This window comes from Lipophrys pholis (assembly GCF_963383615.2).
Source record: "Lipophrys pholis genome assembly, chromosome: 7".
NCBI lineage: Eukaryota > Metazoa > Chordata > Actinopteri > Blenniiformes > Blenniidae > Lipophrys > Lipophrys pholis.
The window spans coordinates 22,378,027-22,396,090 of NC_137638.1; the positions used below are offsets into that span (position 1 = coordinate 22,378,027).

Here is an 18,064-nt window from a genome sequence, read left to right on the forward strand (position 1 = left end):
GATTACACCTTGTTATACAGTTAGAATGTCAAAACGTTTTAAGGAAAAAACCTTTTTACCCAGACACACTACAGACTACACACCGAGCAGAAACGTTCACAACCATTAATCCGTGTCTTCATCTGATTTTCACTTTTCACACCAGTATAAAGTGCATAGCAACTGCTTGTTTCAAACCTATTAGTGCATACAGTGTGAGTCACTTCTGTAGTCGTAGTTTCTGCCTGAATTGCGGATTCATCGTTCAAGCACTGGCAAATGGCGTGGGTAAACGTCTCACAAATCTTAATGACATGTGCCAAACATGAAAATATTGCACCAGCAAGTGGAACAGTCGTCAAGACAAGTAGGTGCCCAGCCACACTGACAGAACGGGTTAATGGGATATGTACTCAACACTGGAAACTCGCTTCTGGGCAACATGTCAGAAACTGTTGCTGATATGCCTGTTACCCATCTGACTGGGCTCAAATGATTCGCAAATGGTTGTTTTGTCTTAAATATTCTGGTGAAAACTGATCATGCAAAATGATATTGTTTCCGTGGGAGGCTGCTGCCGCTTGTTGTTGTGTGTTTTGGAGAGCACTGTTTGACTTCCAGCCTAATTTTACATTAGAAGAATACAGTTGAATTATGCAGCGGTTGTATTTTGGGAAAGGAATTCCATACAGTTGCAAAATCAGCGGCAGGCGTGCGTGATGCACGCTACGTGACGTTATCGTTTATCTGTCAGGTACTTGAGAGCGGTGAGTCACCTCGATGAAGCTGACTAATTTCTGTGGTTATTTTCCATCTTGGCTCACCCAGATGATGACCTAGTGGGTGAAACTTCTCTCCTCAGCCAAAGCAGCAAAAATGTTTTTCGACATTTGCGATCAGTTTGGCTTCAAATCGACTAAAGTGGGCTCATTGAAGACCAGAGAGCTGATATAGCCTGAAATACACCACATAACCGGTGAATCAACTGAAGTCTTTATAAGTGAGCCATTTGCGTAGCCTGTTTGTTTGTTTTGTTGTTTTTTTAAATATATATCTATCTTATTCTTCTATCTCGATTAGTCTGGTTCTTATACGACCGTGTTGGAGTTTGTGATTGAGCTGTCATCAAAAGGATCTTCTCCACACATCACTAGCTTTCCCTGGTTGCACAACGAAGCCCTACATCACACCCTCTCTTTTCCATCTCATTAGTCTACACACCTTTCTTTGACGCAGCTGCTGCCTCACCCTGCCTGTCAGCAGCAACTGTCCATCACATAGCTTAGATTTCAGGCCATTAGTGCCACATCAATGGCGGCCCAGAGCCAATCACATCGCTACGGCAGTGTTTTGTCTCATGGCTTCCCAAGGCACCCTGAAGCTCAGCAGCAATTTATTAGGGTGGAGGCAAGGTTTTGAAATTGGGATAAAAGATTGTGTTTTAACTAAGAAGAAACATGTTTCCTTTTTCTTTCACCAAAAAAAAACTACAGTGGGGATATCTGTGTGTTTTCTTTCATGAGTAAAGAAAAGTTGTACTTCATCCTAAAAATTACATACAAGTATTGCAGATCTCATGACACTTTTTTTTTTTGGTGTCAACATGTTTGTTTGCGCCTGGCTGGGCCTTTTTCAGTCCCATTATATGACGGTATCTGCCTGATATTTTGGAGGAAAAAAAAGCTGCCTACTTCCCTGATGCACAATATGGCATCTGTGTTTGATTGCCAGCCGGGGTCAGGCTGCAAAACCACACACAGATGCGGGGACAAGCACTTCTGTTCTGTGATATCCGTTTGCAGCTGGAGCCAGATGTGATCAGTGATGACATGAAGTTAATGTACATGGCACTGACTGCATACTTGAGAGGACCAGGGATTAATAGCCTTAAATTGTCTGTCAGTGATCCAAGGGGTCACTTGCCCACCCTGAGACCTGTGCTGACCTCGAGTCAGCCATCATGCAACTGATGGCAATCGGTGCATTTAATAGTATCCCATTTTCACTGCTCACTCTTCTGGTTGCTGAAGTCTTGTCACCTCTCAGTGCTTTTTGTTTGTGTTTCAGGATGCCTTTCAAGATTGGACAACCAAAAAAACAGATTGTCTCTAAAACGGTAAGTTACTGGGGAAAAACCCCAAAGCTGCTCCCTCAAAAAGATTTGGTGTGTGTCTCCCTTCAGACTAGAATGCAGCCGTGTTGAATTTATTTCCAGATATATTGAGTGAGTCACAATGCATTTAATCGTTGAACATGAGTAGAATGAAATATCATCTATTAATGTGTATGTCCCATTTAGCTCGAAAAAAAAAGTTTGCAAAATGCCCCTGCAGTTCTTAATGGGTAAAGACACTATAAAAAAAAAAAAAAAAAGTGCTTTGTTAAAGCTAAGCTGTAGCTGTTAAGCTTCATAAATGGCATATAAAATGCGAATGGTAGTCTAAATACTGTCATCGGTGTGCCACAGCTATGAGACTTATTGGACTTCAATTTGTCTAAACCGTTCAGGGGGCAGAGGTGGTTACCTTGAAGTGACAGTGAGTGGGTGTTCTCCTCGCTGGAAAAAAAAACCACTTCCACTGTAATGGGCCTGTGGCCCTGCCGTCTCAGTCAAACTGGGTTTCTAACTTCCTGCGCCATTCTAAGCAAAAAAACCATGGAGTGGGTTTCAGACAGCCCAGCTCGCAGACCTGCTGGTGACAAAGTGTCAGCTGCCTCCTTCACTGTTTTGGCCTCTGTGTGTAAACCAGGAGCCCACAGAACCACAAGACAGGAACTTCTGATACCCCTGTAACTTGCTTGACATGTTTTAGGGACGGAGAAAGACAAGTTCTCTCATGCCTATGACGATGTGTGTTTTTTAATGGGTCATTTAATGTCAGCAAACCCTGCTTTACAACTCCTCAAGCTGATATCAGGAGGTATAATGTGCAAAGTGATTACAACATTCTAAAATCAACGGCTGAAAGTATGCGTGAGTAAGAATAAGAAAAAACGTCAACAGAAACTTTAGTTTCCTAATCAAGGTCACTTGAGTGTTACTCTCAGGTTTGGCCGTGGAGCAGTTGTGTATAAAACTCTGAAGTTTTGTGTCAACTGCTGACACATGTTTTAAAATGTTGTAGTCTCGTATTTGACATGCTGCATTCGCTGTCCAGTGATTGAGTCCCATGGAGAACATTGTGAAAAAGTTTGTGTAGTTTTTGAATTAAACGTACAAGTACTAGAGGCAGTGAGGCGTTAAAGAACAAGCAATATCAACAGCATTCAATAGGAGTGCAGTTAACATTGTTGCTGGGACATGTTGTATCTTTTGTTTGAAATATATAAATATGTCTTTTACAGTTTTTATATTTTAACTTATTCTTGAGATGATATTGAAATAGCAATATATGTAAAATGTATCACCCCCCCCCTTTTTTTTAAGGTTGAAAGAGACTTTGAGAGAGAATATGACAAGCTTCAGAAGTAAGTTAAAGTTTCTGTATGTAACACACACACACACACACACACACACACACACCCTTATTTAAAACAGTATTGGGTACTTTTCTAAAAACGGGCCTTCTATTGAACATGCATTCAGGAATGTCATATTTCATAAGCTTATGTAAGCTGGAGACTTATTGTAAAATGTTTGATTGCAGATCTGTAATATGCAATAGATGGTGCTTCCTTATTTTTGCAAAACAAAGGAGATTGGGATCCACATCACTTAAAAACTGAAGACCTAAAATCTCAGTACATCTGGGCCCCGGCTCACTGTGAGGCCGAGGTTAAAGAAACTCCCTGAGGGCCCAGCAAAATGAGTGGGAGCACCATTTTCCTCTCAGGTTTTGTTGAGTAGGAGGGCCCTTTATCAAGAAGGTGTGGTGCCAATAGACCTTATAGATGAGTCAGCGCAGCAGGCATGTAGAGACATTTAGGTTCCCCACCCTAGAGAGCCATATCAAGACATCTCGGTGGATCTGTGACCTAAATACAGTACACTTGATAGACAAGGCCCACCGCTTTATCTTTTTGCATTCTGTCTGCTCAGACAAAAGTATTTGAATGCAATTCAACTTGGGACTTGACGGTGTTGGTAAGCATCCGTCTGTCATACTGTGTGTTTTGCAATACTTTTGACAGGTGTAGTCCAGTGCATTCAGTTAAACCCTAATACTGATGGCAATATTTAAAGATTATAAATGCTGGTAACTAGCTGTTAGTTATTTACCTCAACTAATGAACCAAAGTTTGATTTGAATCTTTTTGATGCAATTCAATAAAGAAACTAAAAAGGCCACGTTCTTGCTCTGGATATCTTTGTCAACAGTATTGTATTCACAACAAAATATTTTATTAATGTTTTCAGTTATACAAAGTATGTTTTAGAATTTAATCTTTATTTTTAAAGACTAGAGATTTTTTGTGTATGTATGAATACGTTTTGTAAGCTCGGTTGAATTAAAAGCCGTAATGATATGCGAGGATTAACTTCCGTGGGACTAAAGTGGCTGACTTGTTTTGTGTGTGAATGGCTGTGGGAAAGAATTTTCCAAAAATGAAGCCATTGAACAACTTCCATAAAATGCCTCTTCGTTATCTCATGGCACGCTCGGGGTGTTGCTTGTGAATCTTAAAGACACATGAGCATCTTTCCGCTTTTCACCACGCGATGTCACGTGACGGTTGTGGCTGCACGGGGCATTAGGGCACTGGTGCATGGAGCAGCAGCTGTTCCAATAGGTCGCTCTATTAGCACCTTTTGGAAAGAGACTCCAGGCTCACCTGGCACTCTTCCAGAACGGCTCTCTCGCTGTCAGTGCTGACAGAGAAGGGGAGATGCAACAGTATTGTGCAACACATTTTTAAGTGGGAGGTAGTGTCTGGAACATGAGTTTCACATGCACAAACAAGCACTACAAGAACACATTTTGAGTGTACAGGCATTGGTCTCAGAGCGTGTTAGTTTGTTTATATAGTGAGACGCTTTTCACCCACTATCCTGCAACCCAATCTCTATGACTGGCAGGGTTTTGCCACGATGCTGTTATTTTCCTCGTCTCATATTTTTCTCCTTTCGTCACTCTCAACTGTTAACTGTGTCGGCCAAGCTACACCCCATCTTAGATTTTGTTTATTTTACTTTATGTACTGGGATTCCAAATTGCATTACAAAGTCTTGTTCTGTGGTAGAATTTCTCAGCTGCCTCTCGTTTCTGCGTTCACATAGGAAGCGCTTATAAAACGCGGCAATTTGACAGTTTCTCCAGACGTTTGTAACGACGTCAGACGCAATCTTCTCGTCGCAGGTACACCTCAAAAAGGATTTGTAGCAAAATGGCTGCATGGAAACGGTGTCTCTTCAGTCAAGCCCTTTAAATGTGCTTCACATGTTCTCATCAATGTCTGGAACTCTGCACATCTTTTGTTTTCATTTTTTTCACTGGACAAAATATATATATTACGAAAATGAAAAAAACAAAACTATAGCTTTAATTATTAGATTGTGACAGAGTCATGCCTGAAGTGTGGCTGATACAATTCAGCACAGCATTAGTAGTGCTCGCTGCAATTAGAAACGCCGGTTTCTAAAAATCGTAAATGTAGCCGTGTATTGTCATTACTTAAGAAGACGGCCGATACGGCTTGTGAGACCCAGTTGCATCTAATTGGTGAGAGGGACACAAGAAGTTACTGTGGAGATTGTTCTGACAGAATGTTGTTGTTTTTTTTTTTCCCTTTGGTGTGAACAGTAAGGGATAAAGTTACATCATTTACTGCAAATGACATTTTTGGAACAACCTCCATCTGGTCTGTGGCGATTCTGTATAAAATCCCCCCCAAAAAACGTCAAGACAAACAAAGACATGTAGAGGACAAGTTATGATTAAAAACATGAATCTGTTAGCTTTAGACCCCCACATCTTCAGAGTTTACAAACCCTTTGTTGGGCAAACAAACAAGAATTTATGTTGTTTTTTTATTTTATTTTTTAGAGATACACGAATAAATGAATACATTCATTATGAATGACAATCAAAAATCAAAGCTTTTACCATATGAGTGAAATCTGACATTAAATCATATTGTAAGGTTTCACTGTTTTGGAGCCCCACCTGCTTTTTGGTGATGATGCTTCAGGAGGGATTTTTCTAATAGCACAACCTGTTGTATTGTTAGAGCACCACATTTTCCTTTACTGCTACAGCAGCAACGCTTTGTTTAATGAAATGCAGCTCAACTCACTGTGGACGAATTAAAGCCTCACGAGTAAACAAATAAAAATAATTATTGGTAATTTGGTCATTTTCAGGCTCTTAGATTGAACAGTTTTGCTGCAGTAACCCACTGGGTGTTTGCTCCCCAGCTACCGAACAGTAAAGTAAAGGAAGAGTCAAACCCTGACCTGACTTCCATTTTTTAAATCAGCCTTGTCTACTTTATCCTTACAACCTATGGCTTGTGGCAACATCAGAAATCCCATGGTATTGTCATTACTTCATATCATATAAATATAGTCCCTGGAAAGGAATAATGGAGTGAACCCCCCCCCCCCCCCCCCCCAACACACTGCATTTTTCATCAAACCAGCAGAAATGATACGATGGAGGTCTCACGGGAGATTCTAAACCCCTTGTTTGCTTTAATTGATATAATGAATGGCATGTGTTTTCAGCCTCCGTAGTCTAGTAATTGCCATTTTTAACACCCATCAATGGAATATGTGCAGTGGAATGATTGAAGACATTAATGCTTTTGAGCGGAAATGCAGTTGACAGGAACAAGAAGGATTCCCCGTATTGTTAATTAGCTAACAGATTTTATGTGGAATCAATGAAATGTGTAATTTCTTCTTTGAAACATTTTTTTTTTTTATTGACTTCATTTCCTTCTTTGGGGTTTTGTGTTTTCCTTTATCTATGCCTGTGTTGTCCTTGTCCATGTTAGTGTGTTCATGATAAATAAAATACATTTTGTTAGAAGTATAAATTGTCATCAATTAATCTGCTTGTCAGGGGTTTCCTATATTGTCGCACGAGACGAAAAGCTGGCTGACGATCATCTTTCTGCTTGTCCCACAGGCTGGAGGATCAGACGAAAAAACTTCACAAAGACATGAAGAAGAGCACTGAGGCTGATTTAGGTGTGTTCTTCCACCAACTTGTGTGTTCCCGCCTGTCATGCTATTGATCTCCACTTGTTCACCAACATACTTGATGTTGCTTGGCAGGTTTTTCAGGGCTCGAGAGATATTTGGTTGTCTTAGTTTGTTTGTGGTGCACGAGCTCCTCAAATGAATCCACATATGAAACGATAGAATACAAGCCCTCGTCTTAATCTTCTTTTTCATACTTTTGGAGGCAATACTAGCGACTGGTGTGTTGTTTTTCTCTTTGTGCATGATTGAGTTAGGACTCGATTTGTGTACCACCTCTGCAGCTATTTATTTGTCTGCTTCAGAAGCTTTGTTTATTCTGTGTGTATTTGCTTATTTGTTGGTTTTATTTTTTTATTTTTTTGGTAAATATATATATATTTGGGAAGTAACTGTAGACATGGCCTGTGGTAAGTAGTTGGTTGTGGGGGTGGAGGAGTGGGGAGGGATGGAGCAATGCGAGGCTTCTTCATTTCCTCTCCTTTGTGCTCTGGAATATGGATGTCTGCATCATCAAAGTGTCATAACTGTCAGGGGCTCATTATCGTTAATGGATTCCATCTGTTGCACAGGTCCCATCTCCCAACAACCGCCAGCAAACAAAAGAACCAGACCGACTCCGCATGTCAGCGCTGCATTTATTACACTGCTCCATATCGGCCATTATTTATCAAGTCAAATGCGGCGTTACACAGAGCTCTGTTGAGCTGTCTGACAATCATCTGGTGAGGGGCGATAATAATCTTTTAAGGGCTCTGGTCAGTTCAAGCAGACTCGGTGTGAGAGAGCGGATAAAATAGTAGGGCTTGCTCTGATTTACCGGTGCATAAACTGTTCGTGTCTCACTAGCAGGTGATTACAATAGTTTTACTTATTTCCCGAAGCTCGCTTTTATATTTTCATAGCCCTGTAACACACGCGTCTCTGCATCGTCGACGACAAGGTCATTTCGAGCAATTTGTTACTTGAAGCTCGAATGGCAAGAGATGTAGAAATGCCACACCGTGATAATTGATTGGCTGAAAATTGGTCTTGAGAGAATCCCAAGGGAGTGTGAAAAGACTGATGACTGCTCCAGATTTCTATAAAACCCATTTTCGATGCCGCTCCACTTGTCAGTTCACGTCTCCTCAGTGCAGCTCATTTATTTTGACAGTGAAACCATAATCTGATATGCGCTCTGTGTCTAAACAAAGTGGCATGAGTGCATATTAACAGTAATTGGTACTGTCAGTGTAGAAACATGGCAACGATCCTTGGTACACTGGTGAATATTCAATACGGCAGGCAGCTCCACCACCCCCACAGATTTGTACAATGGGGGCAGGACTTTGCCATTCAACTTATGCTCTTTCCCAAAGGCTCACTTTTCAATACATGGGCACATAGAAACACATACATTGATTAAACGATTAAAGCCCCGGCTTAATCCCCCCAAATTGCCCACACAGTTCAGCAATAATGCCCAAATCTGGCATGAAATTAGATTAAATGTGGAGATGTAGATATCCACCATAGAAATTAGCATGGCTGGAAAGCTTATGTTTTTTTTTTTCCCCACTAAGTTATTTTGCTGTCTTTTAGCAATATTTTCTGCTTTATGAATGTGTGTCTCTTTCTGTGTGTGCGTGTATGTGTGGCTGCCAGCCATGTCCAAAGCGGCAGTGAAGATTTCTGCAGACCTGCTGAGTAATCCTCTGTGTGAGCAGGACCAAGCCTTCCTGGAGTCCATGACTGCTTTAGATACAGCCATGAGAAGGATGGACGCCTTCAACCAGGAAAAGGTCAGACCAAACTCACTCAGGTTTTACTTTCTCATTCCGTCATCATTTTTCTCTACTTTTATATTGCTGGCACTTGTCTTTGATATAATATTTGTATTTGGTTAAATGTATTTCCACAGAGATTTAAAGTAGTGAACTAGGAGAGGTTCTGTTGAGAATGCGTGTTTTCTTATTTGTCAATATTGTGGTGCCCATCAACTAAAAACTACCCGTATGTCTTTCCTTCTGCTGTTTTGGAAAAGCATCTGTGGTATCATCCTCTATAAGCTCAAGCTACTGGTTATCAGCTGTGAAAATTGATGCATTTGTGACTCACTGTTGTCTAAAATAACTCCTCCAAAGAAAATGCCTCTTTTCAACGGGAAAATATGTCTTGCCTCAAAATTTAGAAGAGTAACCTTTTGTATTTTGTAATGCTTTTGTCGCCCACTGAAAAAAACAACAACATTTGTCTTCAGTTCATTTTTGTCGTTTTACCCCAATTACTCCTAGGAAATTGTAATCTGTTTCTGCAGCCTTTTATGCCCTCTCCTACCAGGTAAAATGACTGGAACCACTAAACATATATGAATAGACTTCAAAGTAGTTCACACTGTTGGGTTCATTCATCTATTCACTCACGCACAAATGGCAACCGCTGCTGTCCAAGGTGCTCAACCTCAATTGAGAGCACATTGCGGAGTCTTATCGATTGACTCCAGGACACTTCGACACACGGACAGGACAAGATGGGCGATTGAACCACGAACTTTGGTGTCGAAAGACAACCTGCTCTATCAACTGAGCCACGGTTCAGTTATAGGGAGCCGGAGGGAGCAGGGATCATGAACTCATCATTAGTTACCTGCAGCAAAAGATGCTGAGCCGCACATATTATAGAAATATTGGAGCATTATTTTTGTCACATTTGTCACCTGAAATAACAAAAAAAAAGGGTCCTTTTGAAGATCGCTGGCTGTGTAACACGCTTAAGAATAAGGTGAAAAATTGATTAGACTACAAGGAGCCACTAATTGAAAGCTTAAGACTCACGTGTGGATTCAGAGCTGGGGGTTGCAGCAATCTGGGACACAGCACAAATTTAGTTGTCTCTTTCATAAAGATGAACAAATGTATTCAGCTCATGAAACGCAGAAAAATTCTCAACACTTTTCATATGGCATTGTTTGTATTTCGGTTGTGGAAATGGATTACAGCATACTCTGGGAAATTACCAACATATTACATTTACCAGTCTGACAAACAACTAGTGTTGCCAACGTATAATCTATCACTCCAGTCATGTTCTCATTGAATTTTGTAAAAGTTAGTTTGTGTTTAGACAACTGCAGGATTGGTTCATTTGGAAAGCATTTTCTTTTAATGTTAGTGTCTGTGATTCTTGTATGTTTTTGTCCTGAGGGCCAGCCAGAGCCAGGTAGACATTTCCTTCCAGAGCTGTAAGCAGTATTCTTCCACCGCTGTACTTTGTGAAGATCTCTTCTTTGGCTGTTAGGCCTCTTCAGTTTATTTGCTGGGTGCACTTTAGGTTTTGATTAGAATCATCGCCACAGGTAGTTATAATGTGAATCATAGTGGCACGGCATGTGTGCATCCCCAAGGCACTGCACTGTGAAGGGTAGACATTTAAAGAGGAAAAATACAGGAGAGAACACACTAAGTCATATACCGATTGACTCTGTTTCATCTGTGTTTTCTTGACTCGTTGCCCTGCTAGTAGGTGTTCTAGGCTTTTTCGCATTTGTTGCCTTAAAAATATTCCCCTTTCTTTTCATATTTTGTTGTGAACCAGAATGATTTCATAACCTTTCCCATAACAATGATCCAGCATGCAGGAGAAAATGAATGCCTTTTAAAACGGTGGATAATTTTTGTATTTCACGGCGTGCACCGTGGTGTAGTATCGTGTTTAACTAACATCAGTATGTTATACTGACCTGTGAGGATGTGATCTATCTTCTGATGCTTTCTGAATTGGACACAGTCCACACTGACCTGAAATTATAACTCTTTTGCCTCAATCCGCATTCAAAGCAGCTTGAAAAGTTCTTATTAAACATGTTGTCTTTTTAAGTCTTAAGCCACCTCAATAATTTTTTTAGTTTAGGTGCAATCCCATGTTGACAGAAAGTATATTAAATGTCACAGAGAAGTAGAATTACGGTATTGGCTGAATAGAAAAATAAATGACTTGCTTGCAATGTCAAACGCTTTTGTATGAATTACTTCTATTCCTTTCCTTGCTTCTTCAGCTTTAACATACCAGTCGTTCCGATTGGTTTCGCTTGCTGCTCATCAAATTTTACAGGCGCCATTTTGAGTGACGAGACAAAGTAAAATGTGGGTTGGACTGTGCGTGTGGGTTTGTGACCCGGGGTGCGTATGTTCCAGGACTTGGCTTGGTTGAGTGCCCAGCAAAGCTCTCCTGCCAGTTCCACTGTTTTCAGGATAAAGTACTGTTACATTCTTCAGATTTTATACAATGCCTAATTCTCTTTTCTTCTTTTTTTTTTCTTTTAAATTCTGATGAGATTTCTGAAGTACTGCCACAAACTCTTGGCTGTGGAAGGATAAGTAATGTTTAGTATTCTAAATCGCTCCTTCTTTCTATGTCATTTCAGCATTTTGGTTTGAAAACATCTTCAGCTTCAAAGTCTTCCTGCTCCTCTTTTTCCTCTTGGCTAAAGTTGCAACTTTTATAGGGAACTCCTGGCTGTCTTCGCTCATTTGAATGTTATTCTGTGTTTTCATGTTTCTAGCAGCCTTTTGTAGTGAAAGGCCTTCGCCGTGGATGGCGGTGGATCAGTTTCCTATTTGGTGTGTAGCTTCCTGCTTGGCTCTATGACTGTGATGTGTTTGACAGTGATTCAGCCAGGCACTTTGATCCCAGCTCAGTTTCTCACTTGCAAAGGACAACAGTCACCATCTGTATTGACGTGGTTGTTTTTTTGTTTGTTTTTTTTAAACACTCTTTCATCCAGAGTAGAATTTGACAGTTAGGTCACACCTGATTTTCCCTGCACTTCTTTCAGTCTACCTAAATAAAGATTCTTGCTTTAACACAATGTTCAGTTCCAGGTTTGGGATGGGCTGTGTGTCTCCTTTTTTGTAGAGTGGCTTAAAGTCAGCTACAGGCAAAATAGTGATTGTGAGTGCTTTCTGGTCAGTCTGCTGTGTGCATCACCTCTAGCTTTGCAAGGTGTTTAAAATCCAGCACAGCGCACTTGAACACTCTACTCTGACTTCTCTCTTCAAGCTGGCTGTTGATTCTGACGGCACCAACAGCAAACCTTATTGCTCCAGCAAAACAGACACAAAAGCATCCACCCTTTGCTCTTCTCCGTGTTGAGACGAGATGTTCTGCCGCGGGGCCCACAAGTGAGAGAGCCAGCAGATAAAACGTGCAGTGATAATGAAGGCAGCAGTGGCCCAGGTCTGTGTGTTTATTTCTGGGGCTGAGGAGGGCGCGCAGCCCCGCCGGCACACTGCTGCTGAAGCTGAGCCCCAGTGTAGATGGCGGCAGCGCAGTAGAGGATGCTCCGTTTGGAGGGATATTGATTTCCTCTGCGATCTGTGTGTATTTTTGGGAGGCCTGTGTGCCGGGATGGCCTCTGCCCCGTGACTCACTGATGGAGACTGCTGCTTGAGCGCCGGCCTCAGGCTCTGCGGGGCCTCCAAGGAATAGCTCTGCTATCCCCCCCCCCCCCCTCTGTGGGAAGGGGCAGAGGGTAGAGGGCACCAGCATGCTTAAGCAAATCTGCCGCTGTTCTTCTCCCTCCTCGCTGCATGCTCTCACCTTAGAAGCAGCAGCACAGCTCGAGTAGGGGAGGGGGAGATGGTGTGAATATGTAAAACAAAGAAAATGTGAATTCCCATGTACTTATTTGTTATTGGTTCTCTGTTTTCCCTCAAACCACAATCAACCATTTTGTACTTGGAAAAATGCCCGTGTGAAGCAGCGAGTGTTGCTGTATGTTCTCGGAGATGGTCAGGGCATTTTTACAAAGCACAGCTGCGATCTTGCCTCCTTGTTGTTGTGTGATTGACTGTCCTTCCAATAGCAAGTGAACATATGATTAGCAGGGATGCTCACCATTCTCATGCAGCTGTCACTTCACATCTCACTGCTTTAAATTTGCCTTCTCTGCTCTTTACATTTGCTATTCACTTGACTTGAAACGATAAGTAGTCGTTTTGAATCTGCAATGTAAATGATGCCTGAAACTTTATTAATTTTGCGCCAACTTCTGTCGATGAGACTTGGTGCTGGAGCTGCAGGCCCTGAGATGAGATGTTCATTTACTTCCATTTAACCCCCCCATACCCCCCCACCCCCCCCTCCCCCCGCCCTCCCCTGTCGGCTCTATCAAGCAGAAGGAGAATGCTGGAAAATATAAACTGTTATTGTTAAAATGTTGTTTGTAAAGAACTTTCATCTTGTACGGCAGCCCACCCTCCACAGGATTTGAAATCAGTAGAGCTTTGCTTTCATGTCCGTCCCCTGACAGTTCCATCCTTTTGTATCGCAAGCTCAATGAATATTCAGGGGTTTCTCCTTAGGGCTTGTGTACAATAAAAGAGTCAACGTCATGAAAGTTTGTTGTGAGCCCCCCCCTCTCCCTTCTCTTTTTGTGTGCTCTGTCGGAAATGTACACAATTGTTGATGTTTGTGCTGCTTCGTTACTTTACAGCTAATGAGCAAGAGACAGTGAAGCCGTTTTGGTTTTGACTTCACTTCTGATGTAAATCAATTTGACAATGAATAACAATTTGTAGAATCACTTCCCTTGATGTTGAGGTAGAATCTGCTTATGTTAACAGTTGTTCATTTTTTTATTACAGGTCAACCAGATCCAGAAGACTGTGATTGACCCCCTGAAAAAGTAAGAGTCAGTCTTAGTTTGTCTGGTTCTTGAATTTATCATGTTTATATTTTGCCCTTAAGTATGTCTCTATAGTGAATAAATTTGCTTGGAGTAGCAGAATAGTGCCAATCATAATGACAGTCTGGGCAGATAAAGTCCAGTTCACTTCAATATATTTATTTGGTGTCGGTCTGCACTTTTCACCAGCTGGGAAGAGTGAATACTGGACCACAAAACATTCTGGACTGTAGTAAGACAGGTTGTAAAAATGAACTAGGGAGTGAGCGCTGCTGCTGTGGTGATAGTTCGTCTGGAGGAAAGTTTATTTGGTTCCTAATACTCGCCCCCATTTCAGGCAGTGAACGCTATTCCATTCCTCATGTCCTCACACACACACACACACACACACACACACACACACACACACACACACACACACACACACACACACACACACACACACACACACACACACACACACACACACAGAGCAGAGGTACTAAGGGGAGTGGTGGACTATCCCACCCGTCTTCCGGAGCGCTTGTTAAGGTTTTGCTTCCTCCTGCTGGCTCCTCCCAGGAGATTAAACATGTGCTTTGTAGAAGAGATCTTGCTTAGTGTTTCAATGGCAAATTGAAGCTGAACTTTCTCCTCCTTTAAGTTGCCAGTTTATGAAATAACCAATGAGAAGAGAATCCTGTTAAAATGTAAGTTTGTGTGTATGTGTGTGTGCGCGTGTGTGTGTGTGCTCAGACCATTCTTCCTCATGCGCTCTGGTGGCGGAGCAATGACAGGATGGAATGGTTCTAATTTCCTCTTCCTGGTGGGCGGCAGGCGGACGTGTGGGCAGGCTCAGAATATGGCAAAAGGCCCAGCTTCCTGGGCCCATAGCTGTGGATTGGTTGAGGAGGAGAACTGTCTCAGGACAGTGCACACTCACACACAAACACACACCAACCCAGATTTTGGAGGGGCCACTGTCTCACAAAGATGGTGTTTCAGACCATAACTCTAAGCACTTACATGTTTGTAAAAACAGAGCAGAGGAAGTAACTTCATAAACCAATTTGAATGCCGAGCTAAACTGACCCCTCTTTTAACTTCTCCCTCGTAAAAAAAACACAGCACTTCTAGTGTTTAGTTGATCAAAGTGTCTTCTATAGAAAAGCAAGACACAAAAGCTGCTATACTTTAAAGCTTCCATTAGGATTCCATTAGTCCTCCACTAATGAATATTTTTTTTCATCGCTTACTTATCTCAAAATACTCTACTAATGATCCTGTGTCATTGTAAAAACAATTAGTGAAGAGTTCAAAAGAAGAACGTCATGTTAATGGAAGACTTTCAATGGGTTTGAATGTGTGTGCACATATGCGTGTGTATATATTTGCAAGCTACGTGATTGTGTCCATGTGTGTTTGCTATTAAAAAAAAAAATTGGCATCCATTCTTAATACTTAATGTGACAAAATTTGCAGTGGACACATGAGTCTTCTAGCCTGTGTGTCTCTCTCAGGCCGAGACGCGAGTTTCATCCACTCACTGGGGTCACAGAATGACATCACAGTGTTTATATGAGGGGAGGGGAGGGGAGTGCGTGGGCATGGAGGCGCTTCTGTTATCTAGGCCTTTACAACCTAGCCCCTTTTTTTTCTCCATTGGCTCCGACGGATGTTGAGCCTGTTTGGAGACCTCTGCCCTGACTTCAGCTTGAACTGGACAAACCGCTGTCACCCCACAACAGGTCGCAAATCCTCAAACTCTGGGGAGTTTTTTCAGGGTTAGCAGGAGATTGATGTTGGTTTCCATGAGACAGTGAATGAACTGTGAGCAAGTTTTCTTTTCTTTCTTTCTTTTTTTTTTTAACATCATCTGTGTGTTTTGTATCCAGGCTGTGTAAGTTTTGATCAACAAATACATGAGCAAGTTGCAGCACATCAAACTCTTTCCTAAGTTTTCGTGGCATGCACTTGACACATATTTTCTCACTTACCCCTCCTCTTAATTCATCTTATATATTAATTTATTATTTAATATTTTCTGCATAAAGATTTTCAACAAAACCTGCCACGTGATGTAATTTTAGGTGTTCATGAGAGGCCATGACAATGAGAGATATTCTATATGAACTGTTCACATTGTTTGTGGCTCGCTGCGAGTGTTTTCCTGGAGTGAGTTATGTGACGGTGCTGGTCCAAAGGGACAGCCAGACTTCTAGACTGAGGGTGTCTAGACCAGACTTGGGGCTTGGCTGACAGATCAGACGGGACCGTCTGTGGATTGGCAGATGTTCTTAAACACACACTCTGGTCCAGATGCTATTTCCGTTGAGCCTTTTCACCACACCCTGACCTGTCACATGGACAGTGGTGTGCCCTTGTGGCCCTTGTGCAGCCTTCAACCAGCTTAAGGCCTCATGGAGGCAAAACCGACCTCAAATGCCGAAGATTCTGGTTGACCGGTAGTTGTCCAGCCAAGGCCAGCACAGCGAGTGAAAAGTCCACGGCCTGGACGGTTTTAGACAAAACTGTTATTGCAGTGTATGTGTAGGCACCTTCAACCAGGGTCACTACTGCGTATTCTCATGTAGGAGGCGAGGACACAGCTGAGTCACTGTTGCTTCTAGACGCAGAGAGCCCTGAATACAACAGTGAGACATCAGCATCCAGCGTGGAAGGGAGAAGAATCGGTTGAGACCTACTTGGCTTTGTGTCTCGCTCCTTTGATTCCTTGAGCCGCAGAACAGCAGTGGCCTTCAAGTGTGTGAGCTGTCACATAGTGGCTGCTAGTTGCATTCCCATTCAGACCACAAACTGCAGTCCATCGTGGCATGACATGAGAAGATTGCTGGCACTGATCAGGTGAGCTACGCCGGTGAGAAATCTACCAGCCTTTGTGCCGTCTGAAAGCTGGTTGGCTGCTGCGTTGTCATCAGCCAATAGGATTGTGCTGGAGAGCAGTCATGCCTGGAGGGCAGTTACATAATCCCTTGGCACTTCAAGTATGTGTACACTGGAGCAGATAGTAGACTTGAGGATCGGCATCCACCCCTGCCATAAACTGGGCCAAAGTGGTATTTTATAAATAGCGGTAGAGCGTGGGCTGTGGGGCTGGGCCGCGCTGCGCTCCGTGATGTCACTCAAACATTACAAGACCACTCCTTGCTTAACTTCCTGTCGGAAACAATCCCTGCTTGTTTGAGACTGAGCTTCAGTCAGTGTCTTTCTTTCTTTTTTTTACCCCCCCTCCTTCCTCGCCCTCTTGGCCTCTGGTTAGGTGCACGGGCAGGCACGTTGTGATCTAGGATTTCACAGTGCAGGTACATTTTAATTCCCCTCATCTGCTGCACAGAGCAGGGTGAGAGCTGGCCTGGAGAGCCACGTAAATCATGAAGCCCACACATTAAGTGGTTTATAACGCCATGGGCAGAGACACACATATTGTACTATTGTAGTAGTATGTCTGCACCTTTGATGAAACGCTTTAAATGACTCAGTAAACTCAAAAACACAATACCTAATTTGAAGATATGATTGTATTTAAAACTAACTCACGTGGAGAGGGCACCTGGGTAAATTTCTGGTAGGCTATGTCTATTGGTTAGATTGGCCAATGTTACTTTGAATGGCTACGTATGTTTGCTTTTATTTTGTAAACTACCACGACTTTGCTAAAAGACTTCACCTTCTTGTAAATTAAAAAAACTAAATAAACATAACTGCCTCAGATTCAAAAATAAATGTCAGGTATTTACTGATTTCTATAGTATCCTCTAGGTATTTTCATTTTCAGATTAAATACTAATAGGTTGATATTCACTGTATACAGTATTCCTGCTTCCCATTAAAAGCTGCAACAAAACCAGTGCAACAAGTCCCAGGATGAAGCTCAGACTCCTGTTGCTAAGTTACAGATGAATGTTTTCCTATTTTTAGTGCAGAAGACTGGGATTTTTTGTTGCAAGAATATATTTTCATTTGGAATATGATAATTGTCACAAAATGAATTGTTTCATGCCATCCTGAACGGTAGTAATTAGATAATAGATTAGAGGAGGCTTATGCAGAGCTGTCCTCTGGGGTTTGAGAGTACCTCACAGTACCTACAATAAGATGTTAAGGAGAGGGGTTTTTATTAAATCATAATGGCTTTCACAAGGATATGATGCATCAACAAATTTCACAGAGCAAGCTTAGCTGCTTGGGTGTTTTCAATAAATTTGGTCTCAGAAATATTTAGTTTTTTTTCCATTTGTGCGCCGTGGCGTGAGTGTCTGGGAATGTTTTCTATT

General features: G+C 42.0%; 1 protein-coding gene across 1 annotated transcript in view; it reads left to right on the plus strand.

Moving 5' to 3' along the window:
* bin3 (bridging integrator 3) overlaps positions 1 to 18,064 on the plus strand; it is a 30,198-nt gene that overhangs the window by 5,791 nt on the left and 6,343 nt on the right. Inside the window, exons 2-6 of the mRNA XM_080467011.1 lie at positions 2,047 to 2,095; positions 3,407 to 3,447; positions 7,050 to 7,111; positions 8,771 to 8,907; positions 13,750 to 13,790. Coding sequence (XP_080323137.1) covers positions 2,047 to 2,095; positions 3,407 to 3,447; positions 7,050 to 7,111; positions 8,771 to 8,907; positions 13,750 to 13,790 — 330 coding nt within the window. The remainder of the gene's footprint in view (positions 1 to 2,046; positions 2,096 to 3,406; positions 3,448 to 7,049; positions 7,112 to 8,770; positions 8,908 to 13,749; positions 13,791 to 18,064) is intronic.